The 23561-nt window shown below is 43.5% G+C and overlaps 1 protein-coding gene across 1 annotated transcript; it reads right to left on the bottom strand.

Moving 5' to 3' along the window:
* Nucleotides 1-29: 29 nt before the first annotated feature.
* Nucleotides 30-23240, bottom strand: LOC134347762 (chondrolectin-like). Its single transcript, XM_063050166.1, has 7 exons — nucleotides 22598-23240; nucleotides 14735-15053; nucleotides 11852-12009; nucleotides 10231-10278; nucleotides 6814-6906; nucleotides 4006-4108; nucleotides 30-2679 (listed from the first exon to the last, which is right to left on the bottom strand). The coding sequence occupies exons 1-7, from the start codon at nucleotides 22692-22694 to the stop codon at nucleotides 2595-2597; spliced, it is 903 nt and encodes a 300-aa protein (XP_062906236.1). The 5' UTR covers nucleotides 22695-23240; the 3' UTR covers nucleotides 30-2594.
* Between the last annotated feature and the right edge of the window lie 321 nt (nucleotides 23241-23561).

Here is a 23561-nt window from a genome sequence, read left to right as displayed (position 1 = left end):
TAGCCAAGGAAAATTGAAAATCCAGGGGATTCTGTTGATTGTGGAAATCCAGAGCAACACACACAAAATGCAGGAGGAACTCAGCAGGCCAGTCAGCATCTATGGAAATAAATAAACAGTCAACATTTCAAACCAACACCCTTCATCAGGTCTGGGAAAATTGAGGTATTGCATCCCTTAGGAGGTGTGGTACAATCTGCAACGAGCAGCCAGTGGTGAATATGGGTTCAATCTCAACATTTAAGAGAAGTTTGGATAAGTACGTGGATGGAAGGTGTATGGAAGACTGTGATCCAGGTGTAAGTCAATGGGACTAGGCAGAATAACAGTTTGGCACAGACTAGATGGGCTGAAGGGCTTGTTTCTGTGCTGTAGTACTCTTTGACTGTAGATGCCCGTGCTTTGGTAAAGCAACCAGCATAATCAAAAACCCCATCCACCCCAGTCATTCTCTCTTCTTCATCCTCACATCAGGCAAGATACAAAACCCTGAAAGCATGTACCACCCGGCTGAAGGATGGCTTCTATCCCATTGTTATAAGACTATTGAACAGTCCCCTAGTACAGCGGTCCCCAACCACCGGACTGCGGACCGGTACCGGGCTGTGAGGAAACGATATGAGTCAGCTGCACCTTTTCCTCATTCCCTGTCACGCACTGTTGAACTTGAACGCAGGGTTGCCAACTGTCCCGTATTTGCCGGGACATCCCGTATATTGGGCTAGATTGGTTTGTCCTGTATTTCCCCCGCTAAGGTAGAACGTTCCTATGAAACCTTTCGTGCTGAAATGGCGTGAAGTGAAGAAGGAATTACCATTAATTTATATGGGAAACATTTTTGAGTTTTCCCAGACCCAAAAATTAACCTAACAAATCATACCAAATAACACATAAAACCAAAAATAACACTAACATATAGTTAAAGCAGGAATGATATGATAAATACACAGCCTATATAAAGTAGAAATAATGTATGTACAGTATAGTCAGAAAGACGAAGGCAAAAGCAATTTGTGGGTGAAAAAAAACGGTACGTACGCGCATGCGCCCATCACACGCACACGTCACGCATGCGTACACAGGTGCCCGTGCAAGGCTTCATGGTCATGGTAGTGTCTCCTGGGGGTAAAGTGTCCCGGGATTTGACTGCTACTTTTGTCCCTTATTTGGGAGTGAGAAAGTCGGCAACCCTAACTGTAAGAGACATGTTGAGGTGAGTTTAACCCCACTTGAACACAGCTCCCCCCACCAAGTCAGCCGGTCCACAAGAATATTGTTAGTATTAAACCGGTCCTCGGTGCAAAAAAGGTTGGGGACCCCTGCCCTAGTACAAAAAGGTGGACTCTTGACCTCACTGTCTACCTTGTTATGGCCTTGCACCTTATTATCTACATGCACTGCACGTTCTGTAACACTTCAGTCTGCAATCTGTTACTGTTCTTGCTTGCATTTCTTCAATGCACTCTTAATGAATTGATTTGTATGAACAGTTTGTCAAGCCAAGTGTTTTAATGTACCTCAGTACATGTGACAATAATAAAACAATTTTATCAAATTAAAATTTATAAATTTTGAGGATAATAGAATTAAAGTTTTCAATTTGGTTGAAAACCGGAGCTCTGTGAGGAAAGCCAACTGCCATGGAGAGAACATAAGAACTCCTTAGAGGCAGCGATGGGAATTGTACCCAGGCTGGTGGTACTGTAAAGCGCTGTGCTAACCACTATGGAACCTGCTGCCCCTAAAAGGCCGAGTCTACAAATTTCAGATAATCTTTTCTGAAGTGGGGCTTGGAAACACTTGTGCACACCCAAGATGCTGGAGGTTTGAAAGTGTCTTCCCCAGATCACAATTATTATTACTATTAAATCTCAGATTTATAAATCTCATTAATTAAAATATTTGAGTGAAGCTGGGTATATTAAGTAGCATGAACCGTAATCTCATTGAATGGTGGATCAGGTTTTAAGGGTAGAATGGCCTGTTCTAACACATCCTGTGAGGACAGTTTTTCCTCATAGAGTAGGCATTCAGACCTCTGCTCATATCTTTCTACAGGTCACTGTTGTTTCTTGTGGTGAAGGTCATTAACAACATGGTCACCGGGCGCTGGATATGGAAATACTCCCAAGGTGCACATACATGCTCTTCCGAAAGCCATCCATAGCCATGCCTTTAGAATACATTTCTTCCCCCATCCCCACAACCGCCCTTCATACAAACTTCTCAGGGTGTGTGCTCTGCCAAAACTATCAGTCCTGAACTTAGGTCTTTCCTTAGTCAGTGCAATATGTATATAAAATCTGCGAGTTTTCGTTGCTCCCCGCCCACTCCCAGTGGTGTGGGTCAATGACTATATCTCTTCCATCGTTTCCTCAATGTATTCCTAAATTTGAAACAAAAAGGAACATCAGTAGGAAGGAAGGAGATGGTTCTGTCCAGTTTCTTTGGAGGGCTGGGTGATTGTTCCTTACTCCCCAGGACAAGCTTGGCTTGATGTTCTCTGGGAGCTTGTCGGATGGATTGGGATTGGCTGAATGGTACGATGGTCACTCCTTGCCTCCATCCAATGGCTGAGTCCAGCCTGTGTGATTCTAAACATCAGCCTGATCATCCTTCTTCGGAGCTGGAGATATCCAGAGCGTTGACTCATTGGGGCTCGTCTTTGATCGGTCTTTACTGGAAACAATGAGAAACAGCAAAGCCTTCAGTAGTCAGATTGCACAAGTCAATCTTACCTGGGATCGACGGACTCTTTGCCTAATGGTATTTGATCCATGGCATTAAAAAGGTTGGGAACCCCTGGTCTACTGTGTCCTGACTGGTTGTATCATTGTCTAATATTTCAATTCAAATGTATAAGAATGCAAGAAGCTGCAGAGATGAGTGGACTCTGCCCAATATATCATGGATACATTCTTCCCCACCATTGGCAGTATCTACAGGTGCTGCTATCTCAAGAAAGTAACTTTCATCAACAGAGATTCCCATCATTTGGGTCATGACATCTTCTCACAACTAGCCACGCAAAATGCTGGAGGAACTCAGCAGGTCAGGCAATATCTATGGAAAGGAATAAACAGTTGAAGTTTTGGGCCAAGACACTTCATCAGGACTGAAAAAAAGGTGAGAGGTCAAAGGAACAAGGTGGGAGAGGGGAGGAAGAAGTACCAGGTGGTAGTTGATAAGTGAAACTGGAAGGGGGAAGGGGTGAAGAAAAGAGCTGGGAAGTTGATTGGTGAAAGAGATGAAGGACTGGAGAAGATGGAATCTGAAAGGAGTAGGTAGAAGAGCATGGAAGAAAGGGAAGGAGGAGGAGCACTGGGGGGAGGTGGTGGGGAGGTAAGGAGATAAGGTAATAAGGTGAGAAAGGGAAACAGGAAAGGATAATGGTGAAATGTGGGGGGCAATTACTGGAAGTTTGAGAAATCAATGTTCATTCCATCAGGTTTGAGGCTACCCAAATTGAATACAAGGTGTTTTTCCTCCAATCTGAGTGTGGCCTCATTGAAGCAGTGGAGGAGGCCATGGACTGACATGTTGGAATGGGAATGGGAAGTTGAATTAAAATGGGTGGCTACTGGAAAATCCTGCTTTCTCTGGCAGATGAGCATAGGTGCTCAGCTCAGCGAAGCGGTCTCCCAATCTACGTCACCCATTTCAATTCAAATTCCCACTCCTATCCCGACACATTAATCACAGTAGCTTTTCCATTACCTTAGCTCTAATGATAGAGATTATCACAAGTTTTCTACCATGCTAATTGAAGCTATTTTATATGTTTTCTTTTGGATATTTTCAGTATCTTCCACCATGGACTGCTTTTTTGTCTCCTTCACCTTATGATACCCTTCCAGGGGTCCAATGACTTTGGACAGAAGTTTCAGCCATCATCTCTGCAGCCTTTCCTTTTAAAAATCTTAAATGTAGCCCACTGCGCGCTGACAACTTGTCTGCCTGTTATCTTTTTTGTTTCTGTTTCTGAATTCAACGCACCTTATGTACCTTCTGCTCAGCATCTGGATGCAGCAAGTTGCCATGGCAACGATCAGCAACAGCAGCAGGGGGATTGTGGGAATGATGACGTAAACCACATTGGGCATTATCCCTGGAAAAAAAACAAGAGCACAAGGTCAATAACTTCCTTTGGACCACTGCAGTGGAACTGACACAACCTCTCACTCCCCGCTAATCTCCATCGATGGCCACAGCTGAGAGAACGTACAAAAATCATCATCAAACTCACTTGAAATCTGGTTTCACCTGCTGAGCTTGGAGAAAAATTGCTTACCTGTAGAGAACAAGTGGTCCAGGGCTAGTCTTGAAATAAAAACAGAAAATATTGGAGCTGCACTCTGGTCAAGATGATGCCGAGCTGCAGTCTCCAATAAGATCATGGCTCAGATTTAGTATTTTTTTTAAGTCTGGGGACAGAGAGGGGAGTTAGGAGTCAGGCCAGGGTATAATGACAAATTCTGATGAATTTTGTACTAACTCTCCAATATAGCATCTCCTTTGCATGTGTTCTCACTTCTGAATGAGGAGATTTAAGCTCTGCTGCAGAGAGTGTACACGGTAGTCTACACTGAGGATTATTTTTTTTTATTTTATTGAGATACAGTGTGGAACAGGCCCTTTTAGTCCTTTGAGTCACACTGCCCAGCAATCTCCTGATTTAACCCTAGCCTAATCATGGGACAATTTACAATGACCAATTAACCTAGCAACTGGTATGCCTTTGGACTGAGGGAGGACTCAGCCCATTCCAACATGAGCATAACCCTCCACAACATCGACGTCATCTTCAAAAGGCAGCAGCTTAAGGAGGTGGCATCCATCACTAGGGACCATCACAGACATGCCCTCTTCTCATTGTTACCATCAGGGAGGAGGTACAGGAACCTGGCGCTCTAATAATTCAGAAAAAGCTTCTTCCCCTCCAACATCAGATATCTGAGCAGTTCACAAACTCCTGAACACTACCTTACTGTTATTCCTTCTTTTGCACTACTTATTTTGTAAAGTACAGCAAATTATGTTTTTGCACTATACTGCTGTTACAAAACAATAAATTTCATGTCCTATAAGTCATGAAATAAGGGTGGTATGGAAGCGTAGCAGTTAGCATAACGTCATTATAGCACCAGCACCAGGGTTCCACTCCCACTGCTGTCAGTAAGGAAATTGTACAATTCCCCCCGTGACCATGCAGGTTTCCTACTGGTGCACCAGTTTCCTCCCACAGTCCAAAGATGGACAAATTAGCAGGTTAATTGGTCACATGGGTGGAATTGGGTGGCAAGGTCTCATTGGACTGCAAGGGCCTCATATCGCTAAATCAATAAATCAATAAACAAAATAAGTGGTGAGCTCTAACTTGGAGTATTGATCACCAACCTACAGATGTAAATAAGGTTGAACAATTACAGAGAAAATTTACAAGGATGTTGCTGAGCCTGGAGGACCCGAGTTAGAAGGAAGCATTGAATAGGTTAGGACTTTATTCCTTGGAATGTAGAAGATTGAGATGAGATTTGATAGAGATATACAAAATTGAGGTGTATAGATAGGGTTAATGCAAGCTGAGATTGCTTGGAGCTGCAACTATAGGTCATGGGTTAAGGGTGAAAGGTGAAAAGTTGAAGGGGAACATAGGGGAAACTTCACTCTGAGGGTCGTGAGAGTGTGGAACGAGCTGGCAGCACAAGTGGTGCATGTAAGCTTGATTTCAATACTTGAGGAGTTTAGATCGGTACATGGACAGGAGTCGTATGGAGGGCTATGATCCAGGTGCAGGTCAATAGGTGTAGCCATTTTAAATTGTTTGACATGGATTAGATGGGCCGAAAGTACTATTTCTGTGTTGTGCTTTCCTATGACTATGTCTCTAAGTTAGTGATAATAAACATGATTCACATCAGGAACTTAGGGAATCTTGTCAGTGATGGTTTCTCATGAGTAAGGTAAAAGGTCTCAGATGTTCACTTTGGTCAATGCAATTCGGAGGAGCACTCTCCATGGTGACCTGACTAATAATAACTTCTCAGTACCACGGAAGTAATTGGTTATTGGTTAATGAGGGTCAATTACTTGCCTTATTTCAACATTACAGCAGCATCCATGCTTCAAGAAAGACAATTGGCTGAGAGGCATTGTGACGTCATGCAATGGTGCTACAGAAATGTAGTCACATCAAAAGCTAATCTTAAGGGAAAGGGGGAGAAAGCTATTTTCATAAAGCATAAGAGATTCTGCAGATGCTAGAAATGCAGAGTAACACACACAAAATGCTAGAGGAACACAATAAGTCAGGTAGCATCCATTATTAAGGACCTCCAGCACCCAGGGTATGCCCTTTTCTCACTGTTACCATCCGGTAGGTGATACAGAAGCCTGAAGGCACACACTCAGTGATTCAGGAACAGCTTCTTCCCCTCTGTCATCCGATTCCTAAATGAACATTGAAGCTTTGGACACTACCTCACTTTTTTTAAGTATACAGTATTTCTGTTTTTGCACATTCTTTTAAATCTATTCAATATATGTAATTGATTTACTTGTTTATTTTTATGTTTTATTTTATTTATTATTTTTTTCTCTCTGCTAGATTATGTATTGCATTGAATTGCTGCTGCTAAGTTAACAAATTTCATGTCACATGCCGGTGATAATAAACCTGATTCTGATTCTGATCTATGGAAAGGAATAAATAGTTAAAGTTTCAGGCCAAAACCCTTCAACAGGACCTGTCTGACCTGTCAAGTTCTTACGCCATTTTGTGTGCTGATCTTTATTAAAGATGGAATAAATTACCTGATGACTCTGTCACAATCACTTTCTGGCCATCAGCTGAATTGCTGGGAGCACGAACTTTGACTTCTGGCTCCGTGGAGGCGTTTTCTGAAACTGGTCAAGATAAGAATCATGCAAGCTTTCATTCCATTCATCTGAGTTCCAAGCAAATACTCCCAGTTGCCTAAAAGCAATCTAGGAGCAGTACAGTAGTGTCGTGGTTAGTGTAACATCATTACAGCACCAGTGATTAGGGTTAAGTTCTCTTCGGTAAAGAAATTGTACATTCCCCCATGACTGTGTGCTTAGTTTCCTCCTACCTCTAAAGACAGGGTTAGGCTTAGTAGATCGTGGGCATATTATGTTGGTGCTAGAAGCTTGGCGTCACTTGCAAGCTGAACCCAGCATATCCCTTGGACTGTATTGGTCATTGCCATAAATGGCACATTGCACTGTATGTCTCAATGTACATATTGAAATAGACTTCTGAACTCCCTGCCACTGCCCAGGTCTCATCACACATGAAGAACCAGTAACGTTATACTGTTCACTTTTTAACTTGTGCCATAAATATACCCTATGCTAAAGGTCAATCTTATGCAATATATTTTAATATTAGTTAATTTATTTGCAGTAATATTACTTTATGTGTGTAACGCGCTGTAAGGCTTCACTGCTAATGTAATAGTTTCTCTGTAGCAGCAATGTTTGGGTTATGACTAGAGATAACGGGGCTTTGGAATATGGGGTTAGCCAATAAGAAGGATGTTGTTCTTTCTTGTGTGTCTGGGAGCCGGGAATTGGTGGTCTTTTGCCGGGGAAAGATGAGGAGAGAAGATGCAAATGGAGAGAGTTGGTACACCGCCATACGGAGTGGACTTGGAGCGAGGGTCCGAAGGTCAGCGACGCTCGGAGAAAGTCGATGGTGACGAATGGCTTATCAGTGAGCTCCAACGTTGCGCATTAGACTGTTTCACGAAAATGGGCCCTTCTCTTTTTTTGTTTTCTTTATTCACCATATAGTCAAATTAAGAATTAAGCTCAACCGTTTAATCGCATATTGTGTACTGTTTGTTATTTCATGGTACTGATTTGTAACAGGTGACACATTGCACAGCATCCACCCAAACAAGGGATCTTAAGTTTGGCCGGGCCAGGGGCTATCCTCCCCTAAATTAAGCTGCTCGCTGAACCGAGAGTTACATGTGTTTTTATGTGAGAGCTGTACGTACTGTGTTGTGCACTTGGTCCCAACGAACGTCATTTTATTTCAACAGTTAGATAGTTTCATTTAATCAGAGAAATGTATACAATATACAACATGAATTTCTTGTTCTTTGCAGACATCCACAAAAACAGAAGCGCCCCAAAGAATGAATGACAGCAAAAACATTAGAACCCCAAAGCTCGCTCCCCTACACGCCCCTCCCACGCACAAGCAGCAGCAAAGCATTTGACGGCATACATGTATACGGGTGAATGTCAATAAACCTGAACTTGACAAATGACAAATAAATGTGACAAATAAACCTAATGTTTACCTTTGTCTTCTAAAAACAGTTCAGGTCACGACTCAATAACAATCATAGAAACAATAAAGAGAAAATTAACAGGCAGATTGGCTTCACAGGTGTCAAATTTCGGGGAAAAGAACCACCGAGCAGAGCCCAATTAGGTAAGCAAGAGTTTAAAGGTGAGATGAGACAATAGTCCCTGATCGGAGGTGTGAAGCCATGAGATGAAGCCTCTAGGAGGATGTTCAAAGTTGGCGGAACTGCAATTAGGGATGCTGGTGTCTGTGTGTAATTGGAATGCACAAGTTTTTATTGTACCTTACTCTAGAGATGAATGTGCACAAATGGGCTGAGGGAGGGAGCAGATCTGTGGCATTGAAGATATTTCTCTCCTGATGGAAATGAGGTCTCATCTACTATTTTGTTTCCTGTGTGCATTTCTGATAGAGTGGAAAGGAAGATTTACTTTAGTTGTCACATGTACATTAAATTAGTTCATTCATAACTGGACTGGTAATCTTAGGCTTGTTCTAACTGTCTAAGGACTTGATCTCAAATCCGGTCACCATCTATTGAATTTAAATCAGTTTAAGTTTTCAAGGAGAAGCAATTAATCTCAGTAATGATGACAAGAAAAAATAATCTGTTCACTGATATTCTACGGGGCAAATCTTAGATTAAATTATCTTTACTTGTCACATGCACATTGAAATATTCAATGTCAAGATAAGTTTATTATCAATGTATGTATATGCCACCACATACTGCCTTGAAATTCACTTTCTTGCAGGCAGTTAAAGAAAAATAAAGCAATACAATAGAATTTTTGAAAAAAAACGATACAGGAGGAGGAAGAGCCAGCCCCCATTAGGGGATTGGAGATGGAGAGGATCAGTAACTTTGAACGCCTTGATATTATTATACCAGAGGATCTGTCTTGGGACCAGCACAAACTGTAAGTGGCATGACAAAGAAGGCACACCAGCACCTCTAGAAGTTTGCTTAGATTGGCATGTCATCTTAAACGCTGACGAATTTCTATAGATGTACAGTGGAGAGCATCCTGACAAGTTGCACCACAGCCAGGTTTGGAAACACCAATGCCCAGGAATGGAAAAGCCTACAGAAAGTGACGGATACAGTTCAGTCCATCACAGACAAAGCCCTCCCCACCGGTGAGCACACTTACATGGAGCGCTGCCACAAGAAACAAGCATCTATCATCAAGGACCCCCTCCATCCAAGCCATGCACTCTTCTCGCTACCTGGAGCCTTAGCTCACACATCACCAGGCTCAGGAAAAGTTATGATCCTACAGGCACTGGAACCAATGTTAATAACTTCACTTACCTCAACTCTGACCTGATTCACAACCTACAGACTCTCTTTTAAGGACATTACATCCCACGTTCTCATTTACACTAATGTTACATTAGTCTCATTCTCCGCAAATTCTGATCAATTCCCCATGGATTCTTTGACTTAGACATTAGAGACAGTTAACAATGGTGTGAAACCTACCCACTCGTACATCTGTGGGATGTGCGAGGAACCAGAGCATCCAGGGCAAACATATGGTCAAAGAGAGAGAGAGCAGGTAAACTCCACAAGGCACTGAAACGGGGTCTCTGTCACTGAGGAACAGTGGCTGTACTAGCTGTGTCTCTGTGCTCTCCATAGAAACATAGAAACATAGAAAATAGGTGCAGGAGTAGGCCATTCAGCCCTTCAAGCCTGCACCGCCATTTATTATGATCATGGCTGATCATCCAACTCAGAACCCCGCCCTAGCCTTCCCTCCATACCCCCTGATCTCCGTAGCCACAAGGGCCATACCACATAGGTTGTACACTATCACACCACAGACTGAGAACTGCCAATTATGCAGGATATTGTAATGCAAATATATTGTTAATTTGTTTACCGTAATCTAACCCAGAGCGGTCCAGTAATTCATTCGTTAGGGTGCTTCCTGTCATCAGAGAAAGAAAATGATGAATACCTTGCATTTATAAATTTTCATGCAAATATGAACCCAAGGCAGTACTGTCAAACAAGATATGATTAATCATGTACATTTTGTTAATTGCTTATTAATACAGGATAACCAATCACAATTTTCACTGAGAAACCTATCTTGAGAGATAACTTGTCTTGGAATGGGAACAGCTTGGAAGGTTATGAGCCAAATGCTGACAACTGGAGGAACATGGTAGCCCAAGTCCCTGAATGACAGGTCCTATAAAATGATGGTGCTATTATGAAGGATAAAGCCATCCTGACAGTCCACAGATGGACGTAGACATGTGTGCAACAATTCAGCTTGCCATTCTACTGATCAAACTCTGGAGGGAAGCACCAATGGCAAAGGTCAGCCCTAACCAAGCATGGGTGATGTGCTGCACTGCTTCTGGGTTCTCCTTTCCTGGAGTACAGCAACAGGCAAGCCCGCAGCTGGAGGCCTAATCCGCGCTACATCTGAAGACACGCAGCTCCTCTACCATCGGTCACACCAATAGAAAAGGGAAGTGGACTTGCAGCATTTTACATTATCAATACCCAACAGGGTCTTGCAAACACAAGAGAAATGTCAAAGAAAATCTCCCGCTGTTAGACTGCATGCCACCCTCACACACCAACTCCGGTACTTTCCTGTAGCACAGTCTACACTAAGTCCAGCTCCTCTGCCAATGAGCAGCTCACTGATAGAGCAGACCTGCAGTACTTGAAGTTCTCAATGTCCTGTATTGTCTTGCAATCGTAAAAAAGACATTTACAAAAGACAAATACAGCTTTGATTGGCCCCCAAGGGGCTGCTGCGCTGAACGCACTGCCATCTCACCAAACATTCACTACAAAGAATACTGATAATAGAGGCTTCTAATTATTTAGCAGGAATCAGATTGCAGCACCCCACACAGTAGATGTAGACAAACAATGCATTCAAAATACTGGGGAACTCAGCAGGTCTTGCAGTATCTATGGAGAGCAATAAAGATTTGAGGTTTCAGGCCAAGACCCTTCATTAGGACTGGAAATGAAGGGAGCAGAATATAGAGTTAGATGGTGTGTGGCCTCAGTCGTAGCAAGGACTGAGCCTCAAGCCATGGTGCTGTTCACAGCTGAACAGGAGAGAGCCTTGTGCTGTATATGATTGTCAGTACTGTGTTTTGAACCTTAGCCCTGGTGTAAAGCTTTTTCATTTGGCTGTATTCATGGTATTTGTGTACAGTTGAATGACAATTGAACTTGAACTCGAATGGGAAGGAACACAAGCAGGAAGGTGATAACTGAAGCTGTGTGAGGGGGAACGTAGCTGGATGGGGGAGGAGAGGATGAAGTGAAAAGTTGGCAGGCAATAGGTGGAAAAGATAAAAGGCTGAAGAAGAAGGAATCTGACAGGAGTGGAGAGTGGACCATGGGAGAAAGGGAAGGAGACACATCAGGTGGTAGGCAGGTGTGGAGAGGAGAAAGTGTAAAAGGAGAGCCTTAAGTTAACGCGTTCAGTGATGGGAAAACCCACCTCAAAGTTCAGCTGTACATACCTGCTGCATACTTGCAGATGAAGTTGTGCTTCATGTTACACCTGTCATCATTCCACTGGTAGAGGTATGGTCCACCCAGGCCGGGCTGAGCAGTCAGCTGGTGGTACATCACCACGCATGCTTCACTGCCACATGACGGCTCATCTGCATACCAGTTCCTAGCAACGAGGGAAGATCAGAGATGAATCTAAAGTATCGATAATCCATACCAAAGTCTCTGTACTACAAAGTGAAGGAAGTGACCAGAGTGTTGCTAAACTTCAGTGATTAGGGTTTTACAAGTTGGCTCAAATCAGAATGGTTTAAGGGAATTAATGTTTCCTCCCACCGAGAGGATCACTGAAGTCTCTCTCCTCACTATTTGTCACATTTACCAGGAATATCGCAGACAAAGGACCCAAAGCATTGTTGAGGATCCCTGCCACCAAACCCACAATCTCTGACCTACTACCATCAGGAAGTGTCAATAAGATAGATATACAATGCCTATAAAAACTATATACTCCACATGGAAGTTTCCATGTTTTATTGTTTTGCAGCACTGAATCACAGTGGATTTAATTTGGCTTTTTTGACACTGATCAACAGAAAAAGACTCTTTTGTATCAAAGTGAAAACAGATCTCTATAAAGTGATCTAAATAAATTACAAATATAAAACACAAAATAATTGATTGCATAAGTATTCGCCTCCTTCAAGTCAGTATTTAGTAGATGCACCTTTAGCAGCAATTACAGCCTTGAGTCTGTGTGGATAGGTCGCTATCAGCTTTGCACATCTGGACACTGCAATTCTTCCCCATTCCTCTTTACAGGACTGCTCAAGCTCTGTCAGATTGCATGGGGATCGTGAGTGAACAGCACTTTTCAAGTCTAGCCAAAAATTCTCAATTGGATTGAGGTCTGGACTCTGACTTGGCCACTCCAGGACATTAACTCTGTCTAGCTTTGGCTTTATGCTTGGGGTCATTGTCTTGCTGGAAAACAAATCTTCTCCCAAGGTATAGTTCTCTTGCAGACTGCATCAGGTTTTCCTCCAGGATTTCCCTGTATTTTGCTGCATTCATTTTACCCTCTACCTTCACAAGCCTTCCAGGGCCTGCTGCAGTGAAGCATCCCCACAGCATGATGCAGCCATCATGATGCTTCACGGTAGGGATGGTGTGTTTTTGATGATGTGCGGTGTTTCACTTACGCCAAACATAGCATTTAGCCTGATGGCCAAAAAGCTCAATTTTGGTTTCATCAGACCACAGAACTTTCTTCCAGCTGACTTTGGAGTCTCCCGCAGGCCTTTTGGCAAACTCTAGCTGAGATTTGGGCTTTCTCTTCACCACTCTGGTCACCTCACTACAGGAAGGATGTGGATACAATAGAGATAGTACAGAGGAGATTTACAAGGATGTTGCTTGGATTGGAGGGCGTACCTTATGAGAATAGGCTGAGTGAACATGGATTTTTCTCCTTGGAGTGATGGAAGATGAGAGGTAACCTGACAGAGGGGCATTGATCATATGGATAGCCAGAGGCTTTTTCCCAGGACTGAAATAGCTAACACGAGGGGGCATAGTTTCATGGTGCTTGGATACAGGTACCGAGGGGATGTCAGGGTAAGTTTTTCACACAGAGAGCGGTGGGTGCATGGAATGCATTGCCGGTGGCGGTGGTAGAAGCGGATACAATAGAGTCTTTTAACAGCTTCTTAGATAGGTACATGAAGCTTAGGAAAATAGAGGGTTATGCACTAGGGAAATTATAGGCTGTTTCTAGAGTAGGTTGGCACAACATTGTGGGCCGAAGGGCCTGTAATATGCTGTAAATTTCTATGTTCTATGTCCTATGTTCAGTTACCCATAAAGCAGCGAATGGTGAAACACCCGGGCAACAGTTGTATGTGTAATCTCTCCCATCTCAGCCACTGAAGCTTGTAACTCCTCTAGAGCTGCCGTAGGTCTCTTGGTGGTCCCCTCACTAGTCCCCTTCTTGCACGGCCACTCAGTTTTTGAGGACTGCCTGCTCTAGGCAGATTTAGAGCTGTACCATATTCCTTCCATTTCTTAATGATTGATTTGACTGTACTTAAAGGGATAGTCAGTGACTTGGAACTGTTCTAGTATCCATCTCCTGATGTGTTTTTCAATAAATTTTTCACAGAGTTGCTTGGAGTGTTCTTTTGTCTTCACAGTGCAGTTTTAGCCAGGATACTGACTCACCACCAGTAGGACCTTCCAATTTTTTTTTTGTTAAGTGCAATGGTGAACAATAGCCAGGTCAGAAATGCTGATCAAATCAACTGGTTCCCAAAGAGAGCTCTGATAGGCCAATCAGATGGTTCACTGCTGCTCAGCAATAGAACACAAAACAGGCACAAGGTCACTGGCCCCTGTACCCCAGAAACACACCTGAGCAGTGTGGCAGAGGTATGTGCTATGCATGACCTGATCTGAAAGCATCATGTTGACTCATAACAGATCGTGTTCACGGTGGAACAGCTTGGTCAAGGATGGGGTGATTAGCACTGATGGACAAATTATACCTCCACTACCCCAATTACAATCAATTGAAACATCTTGACTCCATTTAACTAATTGGCTGAATCAGTGATAATCTGGTGTGTCATATTAAAAGGGGTGAATACTTATGCAATCAATTATTTTGTGTTTTATATTTGTAATTAATTTAGATCTCTTTGTAGAGATTTGTTCTCACTTTGACAGGGAAGAGTCTTTTTTTTGCTGATCAGTGTCAAAGAAAGCCAAATTAAATTCACTGTGATTCAATGTTGTAAAATAATAAGACATGATTACTTCCAAGGGGGTGAATACTTTTACAGGCACTGTAAACCAGTCCAACTCCAATTCCAGTTCAGAGCTGCTGCATTTACCTGTACTTTTCAGGACTGCCATCTGTCCACTCGTAAAGGTCAGGACATGCACTGAAGGTGTTGTGAGTCTGTCCCTCCCCATTGCGTCTCAGGCCAATCCAGAAATCTCCATCCGAGAGGGCAGAGCCGGACTTGGTGAGGTCTTGCAGGAGGTTCTCAATCAGCTTCTGCTCGTCGGGAGACCTGATGCTGAGCAGTGCTCCCCGGTCCATCTCACATGCCTGGCTCGCCTCCTTGAAGCCAATGCGCCTGCTCAGGTCTTGGAAGTAGGCAATCTTGTAGCAGGGGTGCTCCGCGCCCCCATAACAAACCGTCTGACCTGCAGACCAATCAATGTGCACAGTCTTACAGAGGGCCAAAGTACCAAAGGGCGAGTCTTACAACACAAAGATGTCTCTACAGAACAGAGATAAAAACCGTATAACCACATAACAATTACAGCACGGAAACAGGCCATCTCGGCCCTTCTAGTCTGACCCGAAAAGGAGTTGTTTCCTAAAGGGGAACTCTTTCCTGACAAATCTGTCAAAATTCGTTGAGGAAATAACAGGCAGGATAGACAAAAGAGAGTTAGCAGATGGTGTTTACCTGGATTTTCAGACAAAGCGTTCTTCATGAGGCTGCCTGACAAGATTAGAGCCCCTGGTACTACAAGAAAAGTATTAGCATGGATGGAAGATTGGCTGACTGGCAGGAAGCAAAGAGTGGAAATAATGGGGGCCTTTTCTGGTTGGCTGCCAGTGAGTAATGATGTTCCACAAGAGTCCGCATTAGGTTAGTTTCTTTTCATGTTATATGCCAATGATTTGGATGACGGAAATCATGGCTATGCCTCCAAGTTTGCAGATGATATGAAGATAGGTGAAGGGGCAGGTAGTGTTGAGTGAGCAGAGTGTCTGCAGAAGGACTTATATAGATTGGGGAAATGAGCAAAGAAGAAGCAGATGGAATATAGTGTAGGGAAGCCTATAGTCATGTACTTTGGTAGAAGAAATAAAGACATAGACTATTTTCTTGCTGGGGCTTTATAAAGCATTGGTCAGACTGTACTTGGAGTATTGTGAGCAGTTTTGGGCTTGTTAGGAAGAATGTGCTGGCATTGGAGAGAGTCCAGAGGAGATTCACGGGAATGATCCCGGGAATGAAAGCGTTAACGTATGAGGAGTATTTGATGTCTCTGGGCCTGTACTCACTGGAGTTTAGAAGGATGAGGGGAGTGATCTAATTGAAATCTACTTGACACTGAAAGGCCTGGATAGAATGGACATGGAGAGGCTGTTTCCATTAGGAGAGTCTAGGATCTGAGGGCACAGCCTCAGCCCTTTTAGAACTAGGATGAGGAGGAATTTCCTTAACTAGAGGGTAGTGAATCTGTGAAATTCATTGCCATATGTGGTTGTGGAGGCCAAATTATTGGGGATATTTAAAACAGAGGATGATAGGTTCTTGATTAATAAGGGAGTCACGAGCTACGACAAGAAGGTGTGTGAATGGTGTTGAAAGAAAAATTCAGCCGTGATTGATCATGGAGCAGACTTCATGGGCTGTATGGCCTAATGCTGCTCCTATATCTTATAGCTTAATTTTTAAAAGATCAGTGCTGAGCTCAAGAGGGTTGAGTGTTTCACGTTCTAAGGATTTAACATGACCAATAGCATGATCTGATGTAATGACCAAGAAAGCTCACCAGCACGTTTACTTCTTCCAGACACTACAGAAATGTGGCATGTCCCCGTAACTCTTCCCAGTTTTTATTCACATTTTCCATGGCAACTGATCTGCCCATGACCGCAAGAAACCCCAGAGAGTTTTGGGCTCGGCTTAGAATATAACGGAAATCAACCTCCCCTCCATGGACTCTGTCTAGACTTCTCACTGCCTCAGTAAAGCAGCCAGCATGATCAATACCCACACCACCCCGGAGTGTCTCTTTTCTTCTCTTCTCCCATCAGGCAGGAGATGCAAAACCCTATTTTTCAGGCTTGAAACATTGACTGTCCATTTGCCTCCACAAATGCTGCCCTACACTCTGAGTTCCTCCAGCATCTTGTTTGTTTTTCCTTTGCTGTGGATTCCAGCTTCTGCAATCTCTTGTATCATCACCCTGTGTTGTTCTGGCCCAGCTCTTTAACATCTCATTACTGGCAAATATGACGTGCCTTATTTCCCAATTAATTACTTTATGTACCACAGCCAACCTCATTACTATTGCGTTCGCACACAAAACCAGCTAGGGAAGCACTGTGATATAAATGTCAGATTGTTAAAGAGCCTTGGGCAGTGATAAGATTGTTGCCAGCACAAAGTAGCACAGCGAGAAATGAACTTGCGTCAGATTACAAAACTTTAAAGCCAAAATTATTTTGACCCCAAGTCACACTGACAGCTGGGAACATATTTATTTTCTTGTCAATCTTAGTGCACCATTGGTTTCTAATGGACAGGAATGTAAGTACCCACTCTGTGGTCGCCCCTCATACATTCTAATCCAAGTGTCATCTGTTCCCCATCAAAGTAAATTTATTATCAAAGTCACCATACAGTACCTTGACATTCATTTTTGTGCAGGCATTTCCAGGAAAATAAAGAAATACGATAGAATTTATGAAAACCATGCACAAAAACCAGTGTGCAAAAGAAGACAAATAAAATATGAATCATACTGAGAACGTGAGTTGTAGAGTCCTCGAGAGTCAGTTTGAAGGCTATGGAATCATTTCAGAGTTGAGGTGAGTGAAGTTATCCATGAATGTTCAGGAGCCTGCTGGCTGTAGGGTTATCAAAGTACATATAGTACATGTCACCATATACTAAGTGTAGATTCATTTTCTTTCAGCCATTCGCAGGAGATTAAAGAAATGCAATATAAGTAACGAAAACTACACATAAATAAAGACCGATAAACAACCAAGATAAATTGGATAAGTAATAAATAAATAAATAAATAACACCAAGAACATGAGTTGTTAGAACCTTTTAAAGGTCTGAGAATAGAGATGTGGGGAGGAGGTGCAGCCTGGGAATCTTCGCAGAGCATCCTACTATTCCCAAAGCAAAGACACATAAAAATTAGCCTGAGTACACTGCTCAGCCCTTCCATTCTGTTCTGCCTTTCCATATTGTCCTGGCTGATCTTCCATTGCATCATTTTCTCTCTTCCCATACCCTCTAAGTGTCTAGAAATCTATCCACCTCATTCTTTAATGGAATCGGTGAGCCAGCCCTCTGTGCTAGAAAATTCCACTGGTTCAAAGCAAATTTCTCCTCATTTCAGTCTAAACGAGCAAGAGCTAATGAAACTGTGGATGTTTCTCAAAAGGTGTGGGGCTAGACAAGGTTGTAGGTAAGGTGAGAGGGTAGGGACATCTAAAACTAGAAAGCAAGGGTTTAACTCGAGAGAAGTTAGATTTAAAGGGGGCCTGAGGGGAAACCTTTTTCACATTGAGGGTAATGGGCATATGGAATGAGCTGTCGACATGGAAACAATTACAAGGTTTAAAGAACATTTGGACAGTTCCATAGACAGGAGAGGTGTAGGGGAGATTATGGGCCAAACACAGAGAAATGGGACTAGGTTAGTTGACAATGGTCAGCATGAATGTGTTGGGACAAAGGGCCTGTTTCCATGCCGGATGACTACGACTTGGGAATGGGAGACTCAAAGCATTCTCTACATTACAGGAGGGGCGGGGGGGGGGGAGAGAAAGGGAGAAAGAGGGAGAGAGGGAGGGGGAGAGAGAGACAGATAGAGAGGGAGAGAGAGAGGGAGTGGAAGGGGAGGGAGCGAGAGAGAGAGAGGGGGGATAGGGAGAGAGGGAGAGAGAGATAGAGAGAGAGGGAGGAAGAGATAGAGAGAATGGGGGAGAGAAAGAGAGAGAGGAGAGGGGGCTCAGCAAATTATATAAATAAGGGCTCTTAGATATTTATATTTGATAAAAGCTAGAAATACCCACATACATACACACACCCAGAGAGTGACTGATATGCTCACAGTAAAACAGTAATATAGAGACACAGCCAGGAACAAATATATGCACTGTGTTATATATATAGAGAGGCTAAGATAGAAATACCCACATATTTACATACCCCTGTATTTGTCAACGCACATATTCAGACAGTAACAGATACATCCTCACAAATAGTAAGTGGGAGACACAGATTAAAGGAATGACATAGAAGGTGAAGACTTTGCAGGCGTAGATCCATGGTCTTGCAAGACTAGCGGATGCCTTTACAGAAGGTGAGACAGAGAAATGTCACTCTCTCTCACACTTGCCCACATTATATAGTGATAGAATCATAGATCACTACAACACAGAAACAGGCCCTGCAGCCCATTTACTCCATGCCAAACTTTGATTCTGCCTGGTTCCATCAACGTGCACTAGGACCAGAGCCCTCCATACCCCTCACATCCATGAATTTATCCAAATTTCTCTTAAAAGTTGAAATCACTCATAAATAATATACACACATTACACACACACACACACACACACACACACACACACACACACACACACACACACACACACACACATTTACACCCAAGTTGTAGATACAGAAAATTTTCTTTATATACTTGCATATATATTTAGGCATAAACACACACATGGTATTATTCACATACATATATATGATACACACAGAGTTTTACAGGGAACAATTATCTGTCTGCAGGTTTCTAATTGACTTAACCAGTGAGTTTTGATGCCTCAGCAATAACTTTGGAACATTAATGTAAGAACTCTCATACATCCAATCCGTTTTGCTACCCCAGCAATTCACAGTGAATTTCAAGCTGCAGCCACCATTGTAATTTACAGAAGGCAGCAGCAATTTGCACACGGTGAGCATTCTCTGTGACAGCATGGCTGGGTGATGCCGACTGGGGAATAAGTAATTCCCTGAGTTATAGCGAAAGGCTGAATAGCTCCAGACTTTATTTTCCAGAGTGCAGAAGATTGTGAGGAGATTTGATAGAGGTTTAAAAAATTATGAGGGGTACAGATAGGGTGTGCAAGCAAGCTTTTCCCACTGAGGTTAGGTGAGACTACAATCAGAGGTTGTGGGTTAAGAGTGAAATATTTAAGGGGAACATAAATGGGAACTTCTTCACTCACTCAGAGGGTGGTGAGAATGTACAATGAGCTGCCAGCAGAAGTGGTGGTTGTGGGTTCAATTTCAATATTTAAGAGAAATTTGGATAGGTACATGGATGGAAGGGAGTGGAGGGCTATTGTCCGGGTGTATATCAATGTGACTAGGCAGTCCTGACGCAGGGTCTCGGCCCGAAACGTCGATTGTACCTCTTCCTAGAGATGCTGCCTGGTGCTGCAGCAACTTTGATGTGTGTTGCTTGAAACTCCAGCATCTGCAGATTTCCTCGTGTTTGCAGTTTAAGAGTTTGGCATGGACTAGATGGGCCAAAGGGTCTGCTTCTGTGCTGTGGAATTCTATGACTCTATCACTCTATCTACAGTAATTCCCAAGACATTGAGTGGAGCTCACCTCTTCTTCCAAAACCCAACTACAGGACATTCACATCTGACCACACTGTTGTTTAACAGCCCAGTTGAAAGCCAGCGTCACTGTGCAGAACTCACTCAGCACACTCCGTACCCCTCCCATCCATGTACCTAGCTAAATTTCTCATAAATGTCGGAATCGAACCCGCAGCCACCACTGGTGTCAAACAGGAAAAAAGCTCCAGAACAAGGCTTAAACCTTAGAACATAGCACAGTGCAGGCCCTTCGGCCCACGATGTTGTGCTAGCCTTTCAACCTATCAACCTAACCCTTTCTCCTCCATTTTCTTTCATCGATGTGCCTATCTAAGAGTTTCTTAAATGCCTCTAATGTATTTACCTTTACCACCACCCCTGGCAGGGCACCCAGGCACCACCAACTCTCTGGTAAAAAACTTACCCCAGATATCCTGCCTATACATTCCTCCAATATTCATATATTTATTTATTTATTGAGATACAGCTGTTTTGGCCCTTCACCCAGCAACCCACCTGTTTAATCCAAGCATAATCGGGAGCAATTTACTATGACTAATTAACCCACCAACTGGTATGTCTTTGGAGTGTGGGGAAAAAAACCTGAGGACGGGGAGGAAACCTCATGCAGACACGGGGACAACATACAAATTCCTTACAGACAGTGGCGGAAATGTAACCCAGGTCACTGGTACTGTAAAATGTTAAGCTAACCACTACGTTACCATGCCGCCCCACCTTAAAATTATGCCCCCTCATATTGGCGTGAAGTGAGAGGGTCACCCAGTTTGCTGCGGCTATCAGCACAAAATTCAGAATCAGGTTTATTACCACTGACTTCTATTATACGAGATCTGCTGTTTTGTGGCAGCAGTATAGTGCAAAGAGATAAAATTACAAAATAAATAGTTAAAATAAAAAGGAATAGCAAGATAATGTTTGTGTGTTCGTGGATCGTTCTGAAATCTGATGGTGGAGGGGACGAAGCTGTTTCTAAATGATTGAGGGTGGGTTTTGAGTTTCCTGTACTGACTGGGACACTCACTGCAGTAAGTCACACAGGCAAAAATACAAACATGTGAACACAAATAACATATGATACGCTACACAACTGACATTTACCCTTTTGTGGGTCAGGTCATACTGGTGGCAACACGGGCGATTATGAGGCAGTTATTAAGTGCGAAAATTTTAAAAATCTGAAAGTCAGCGAGGGTGTAGTGTTCTTTGTGGTGGAGCCGACTAAAGGGAGATTTAGAGTCACACCACATGGAGACAGTCCCTTTGATGCAATGAGTCTGTAACTGACCATTAACCATTCACTCTACATTAATCCCATATAATTCCCTCACATTTCACATTACCCCCCTCTACACAGTGGGAGGCAAATTTACAAACCAGTCCCATCCTAACAAGTGGGAGGAAGCCAGAGCACTCATGCAGCCACACGGAGAGCTTGCAAACTTCACACAGACAGCACCAGGAATTCACAATTACCAAGGGTTGACTAACTCAGTAAGGACGGCTGCTTTCTTTAATAGAGAGGGCATATCAAAGTTCAAAGTTCATATTAAATTTATTATCAAAGTACATATATATCACCACTCTCTCTGGATGAGTGACAGAGACAGAAACCTCTCCCATATATCCTCTCCCATATATCTATATATATTACCTGGCAGAGGATAAGGGGGGGGGGTGGGACCTACCTTGGCAACTCTTCATAGACAGGCACAGACATGATTGTCTGAATATCTAACCCTGATATGAACAGGGAAGTAAAAGTGACATCTCCCTCTAGGCAACACAAGGACCAGAGTTAAGACTTGGGACCCTGAGTTACAGAGAAAGGTTGAATAAGTGCAGGAAACTGAGAGGAGATTTGGTAGAGGCATGCAAAATTATGAAGGGTATAGATTTGGTAAATGCAAGCAGGCTTTTTCCTCTGGGTTTGGGTAAGCCTAGAACTAAAAGTCATGGGTTAAGGGTTAGAGAAGAAATGTTTTCCGGGAACATGAGGGAACCCTCTTCACTCGGAGGCTGGTGAGATCGCCGTACGAGTTGGTGGACGCGGAAAGATTGAATAGCTGCACGGATACGGTGGGTATGGATGGGCTATGGTCCAGGTGCGGGCAGATGAGACGAGGAAGCATAAGGTTTAGCATAAACTAGATGGGCCGAAGGGCCTGTTTCTGTGCTGGAGTACTCTATGAATATGTGACTATCCCGTGTTTTTGTAATTTTGTGCAGTCTCAAAGGTGCCCACAGGACGGACAGACACACACAAAGCACAGACAGACAGACAGACACACACACACACACACACACACACACATTCATAGGGGAGTGTACTCACCGCTCAGCACCCGATTTGCGGAGCCGCTGCCCAGAATCCCGCTCACAATCACATTCAGCACCAGCATCGCACTGGCCAGCGACCGGATAGGAAGCATCGAACCACCGCGTGGGGGCACGAAAAAAGCGGGCTCGATGCAAATCAGAGAACCCCGCAACAATAGGAGGCAAAACAAATCGGAAAAAAATCCACAAAAAAATGGTCAATCCGAGATTTCTACGCAAAAAAAAATAATGGGGCTATGCAAAATCAGGTAATGGTCATAAAGGCTAACAAGGCAAACTGGAGATTTCGTTAAAGAGGCGTAATGCCAACTATTGAAATCCGCAAAAAAGGGCAAAAAAAACCAAACCGGATAATTCCGCAAAGAGGATGCAATGCAAACCAGAGAATTCAGCAAAACAAATATTAATACAATTTAGGATTTCCGTTTAAAGAAAAGACAAGGCAACGCAATTTTCCCAAAACAAGCGCAATAAACTTATGCACAGACACGGCACGGAATTCAGAGTTCGCCCAAAGACAAGGAAATGTTACGTTAAAGTTACTATTTTTAAAAATATATCTAATTTAGAGCTGGCGGTCCCTGTGAGAGCGAGAGCGGATCGAGCTAAGGAGTAGCTGCCGCCGGCGAGAAAGCGCCCCAGCTCCGGGGGACAGAGAAATGGGTCTCGGTGCGGTCTCACTGGTGGGTGGCTTCCCCTCGCACCCCTCGTCGCTGGACCACTGTCGCGCCGCCTTCCTCCACCATGCGAGCACAAAAACCTATGTATCTGGGGCGCTGTGTTTTATAGCTGAGCCGTGACAGACAGCATATCAGACCCCGCTCTCCACCCCCTCCCCACACTCTAACTCCAACCCTCCCACCCCTGAAAGTCATCGCCCCTCCTGCAAGCACCACCCTCCTCCCCCATCGCTGCTGCTCTCACTACGGACCGAACGGAGGGAAACTTCTCAAGGGATT

The sequence above is a fragment of the Mobula hypostoma genome, chromosome 6 (genome assembly GCF_963921235.1).
Source record: "Mobula hypostoma chromosome 6, sMobHyp1.1, whole genome shotgun sequence".
Taxonomy (NCBI): domain Eukaryota; kingdom Metazoa; phylum Chordata; class Chondrichthyes; order Myliobatiformes; family Myliobatidae; genus Mobula; species Mobula hypostoma.
Note: the sequence above shows the minus strand (reverse complement) of the source record. Positions and strands in the feature narration are given on the sequence as shown.

What these genes read in the sequence shown, in the direction of transcription:
- LOC134347762 (XM_063050166.1), bottom strand. Translation starts at nt 22,694, where the DNA reads ATGCTTCCTATCCGGTCGCTGGCCAGTGCGATGCTGGTGCTGAATGTG. An exon ending in CGCAAATCGGGTGCTGAGCG is followed by an intron (nt 15,054 to 22,597) that starts GTGAGTACACTC and finishes ATTGGTCTGCAG; the next exon opens with GTCAGACGGTTTGTTATGGG. An exon ending in GATTGTGACAGAGTCATCAG is followed by an intron (nt 4,109 to 6,813) that starts GTAATTTATTCC and finishes TTTTTTTTCCAG; the next exon opens with GGATAATGCCCAATGTGGTT.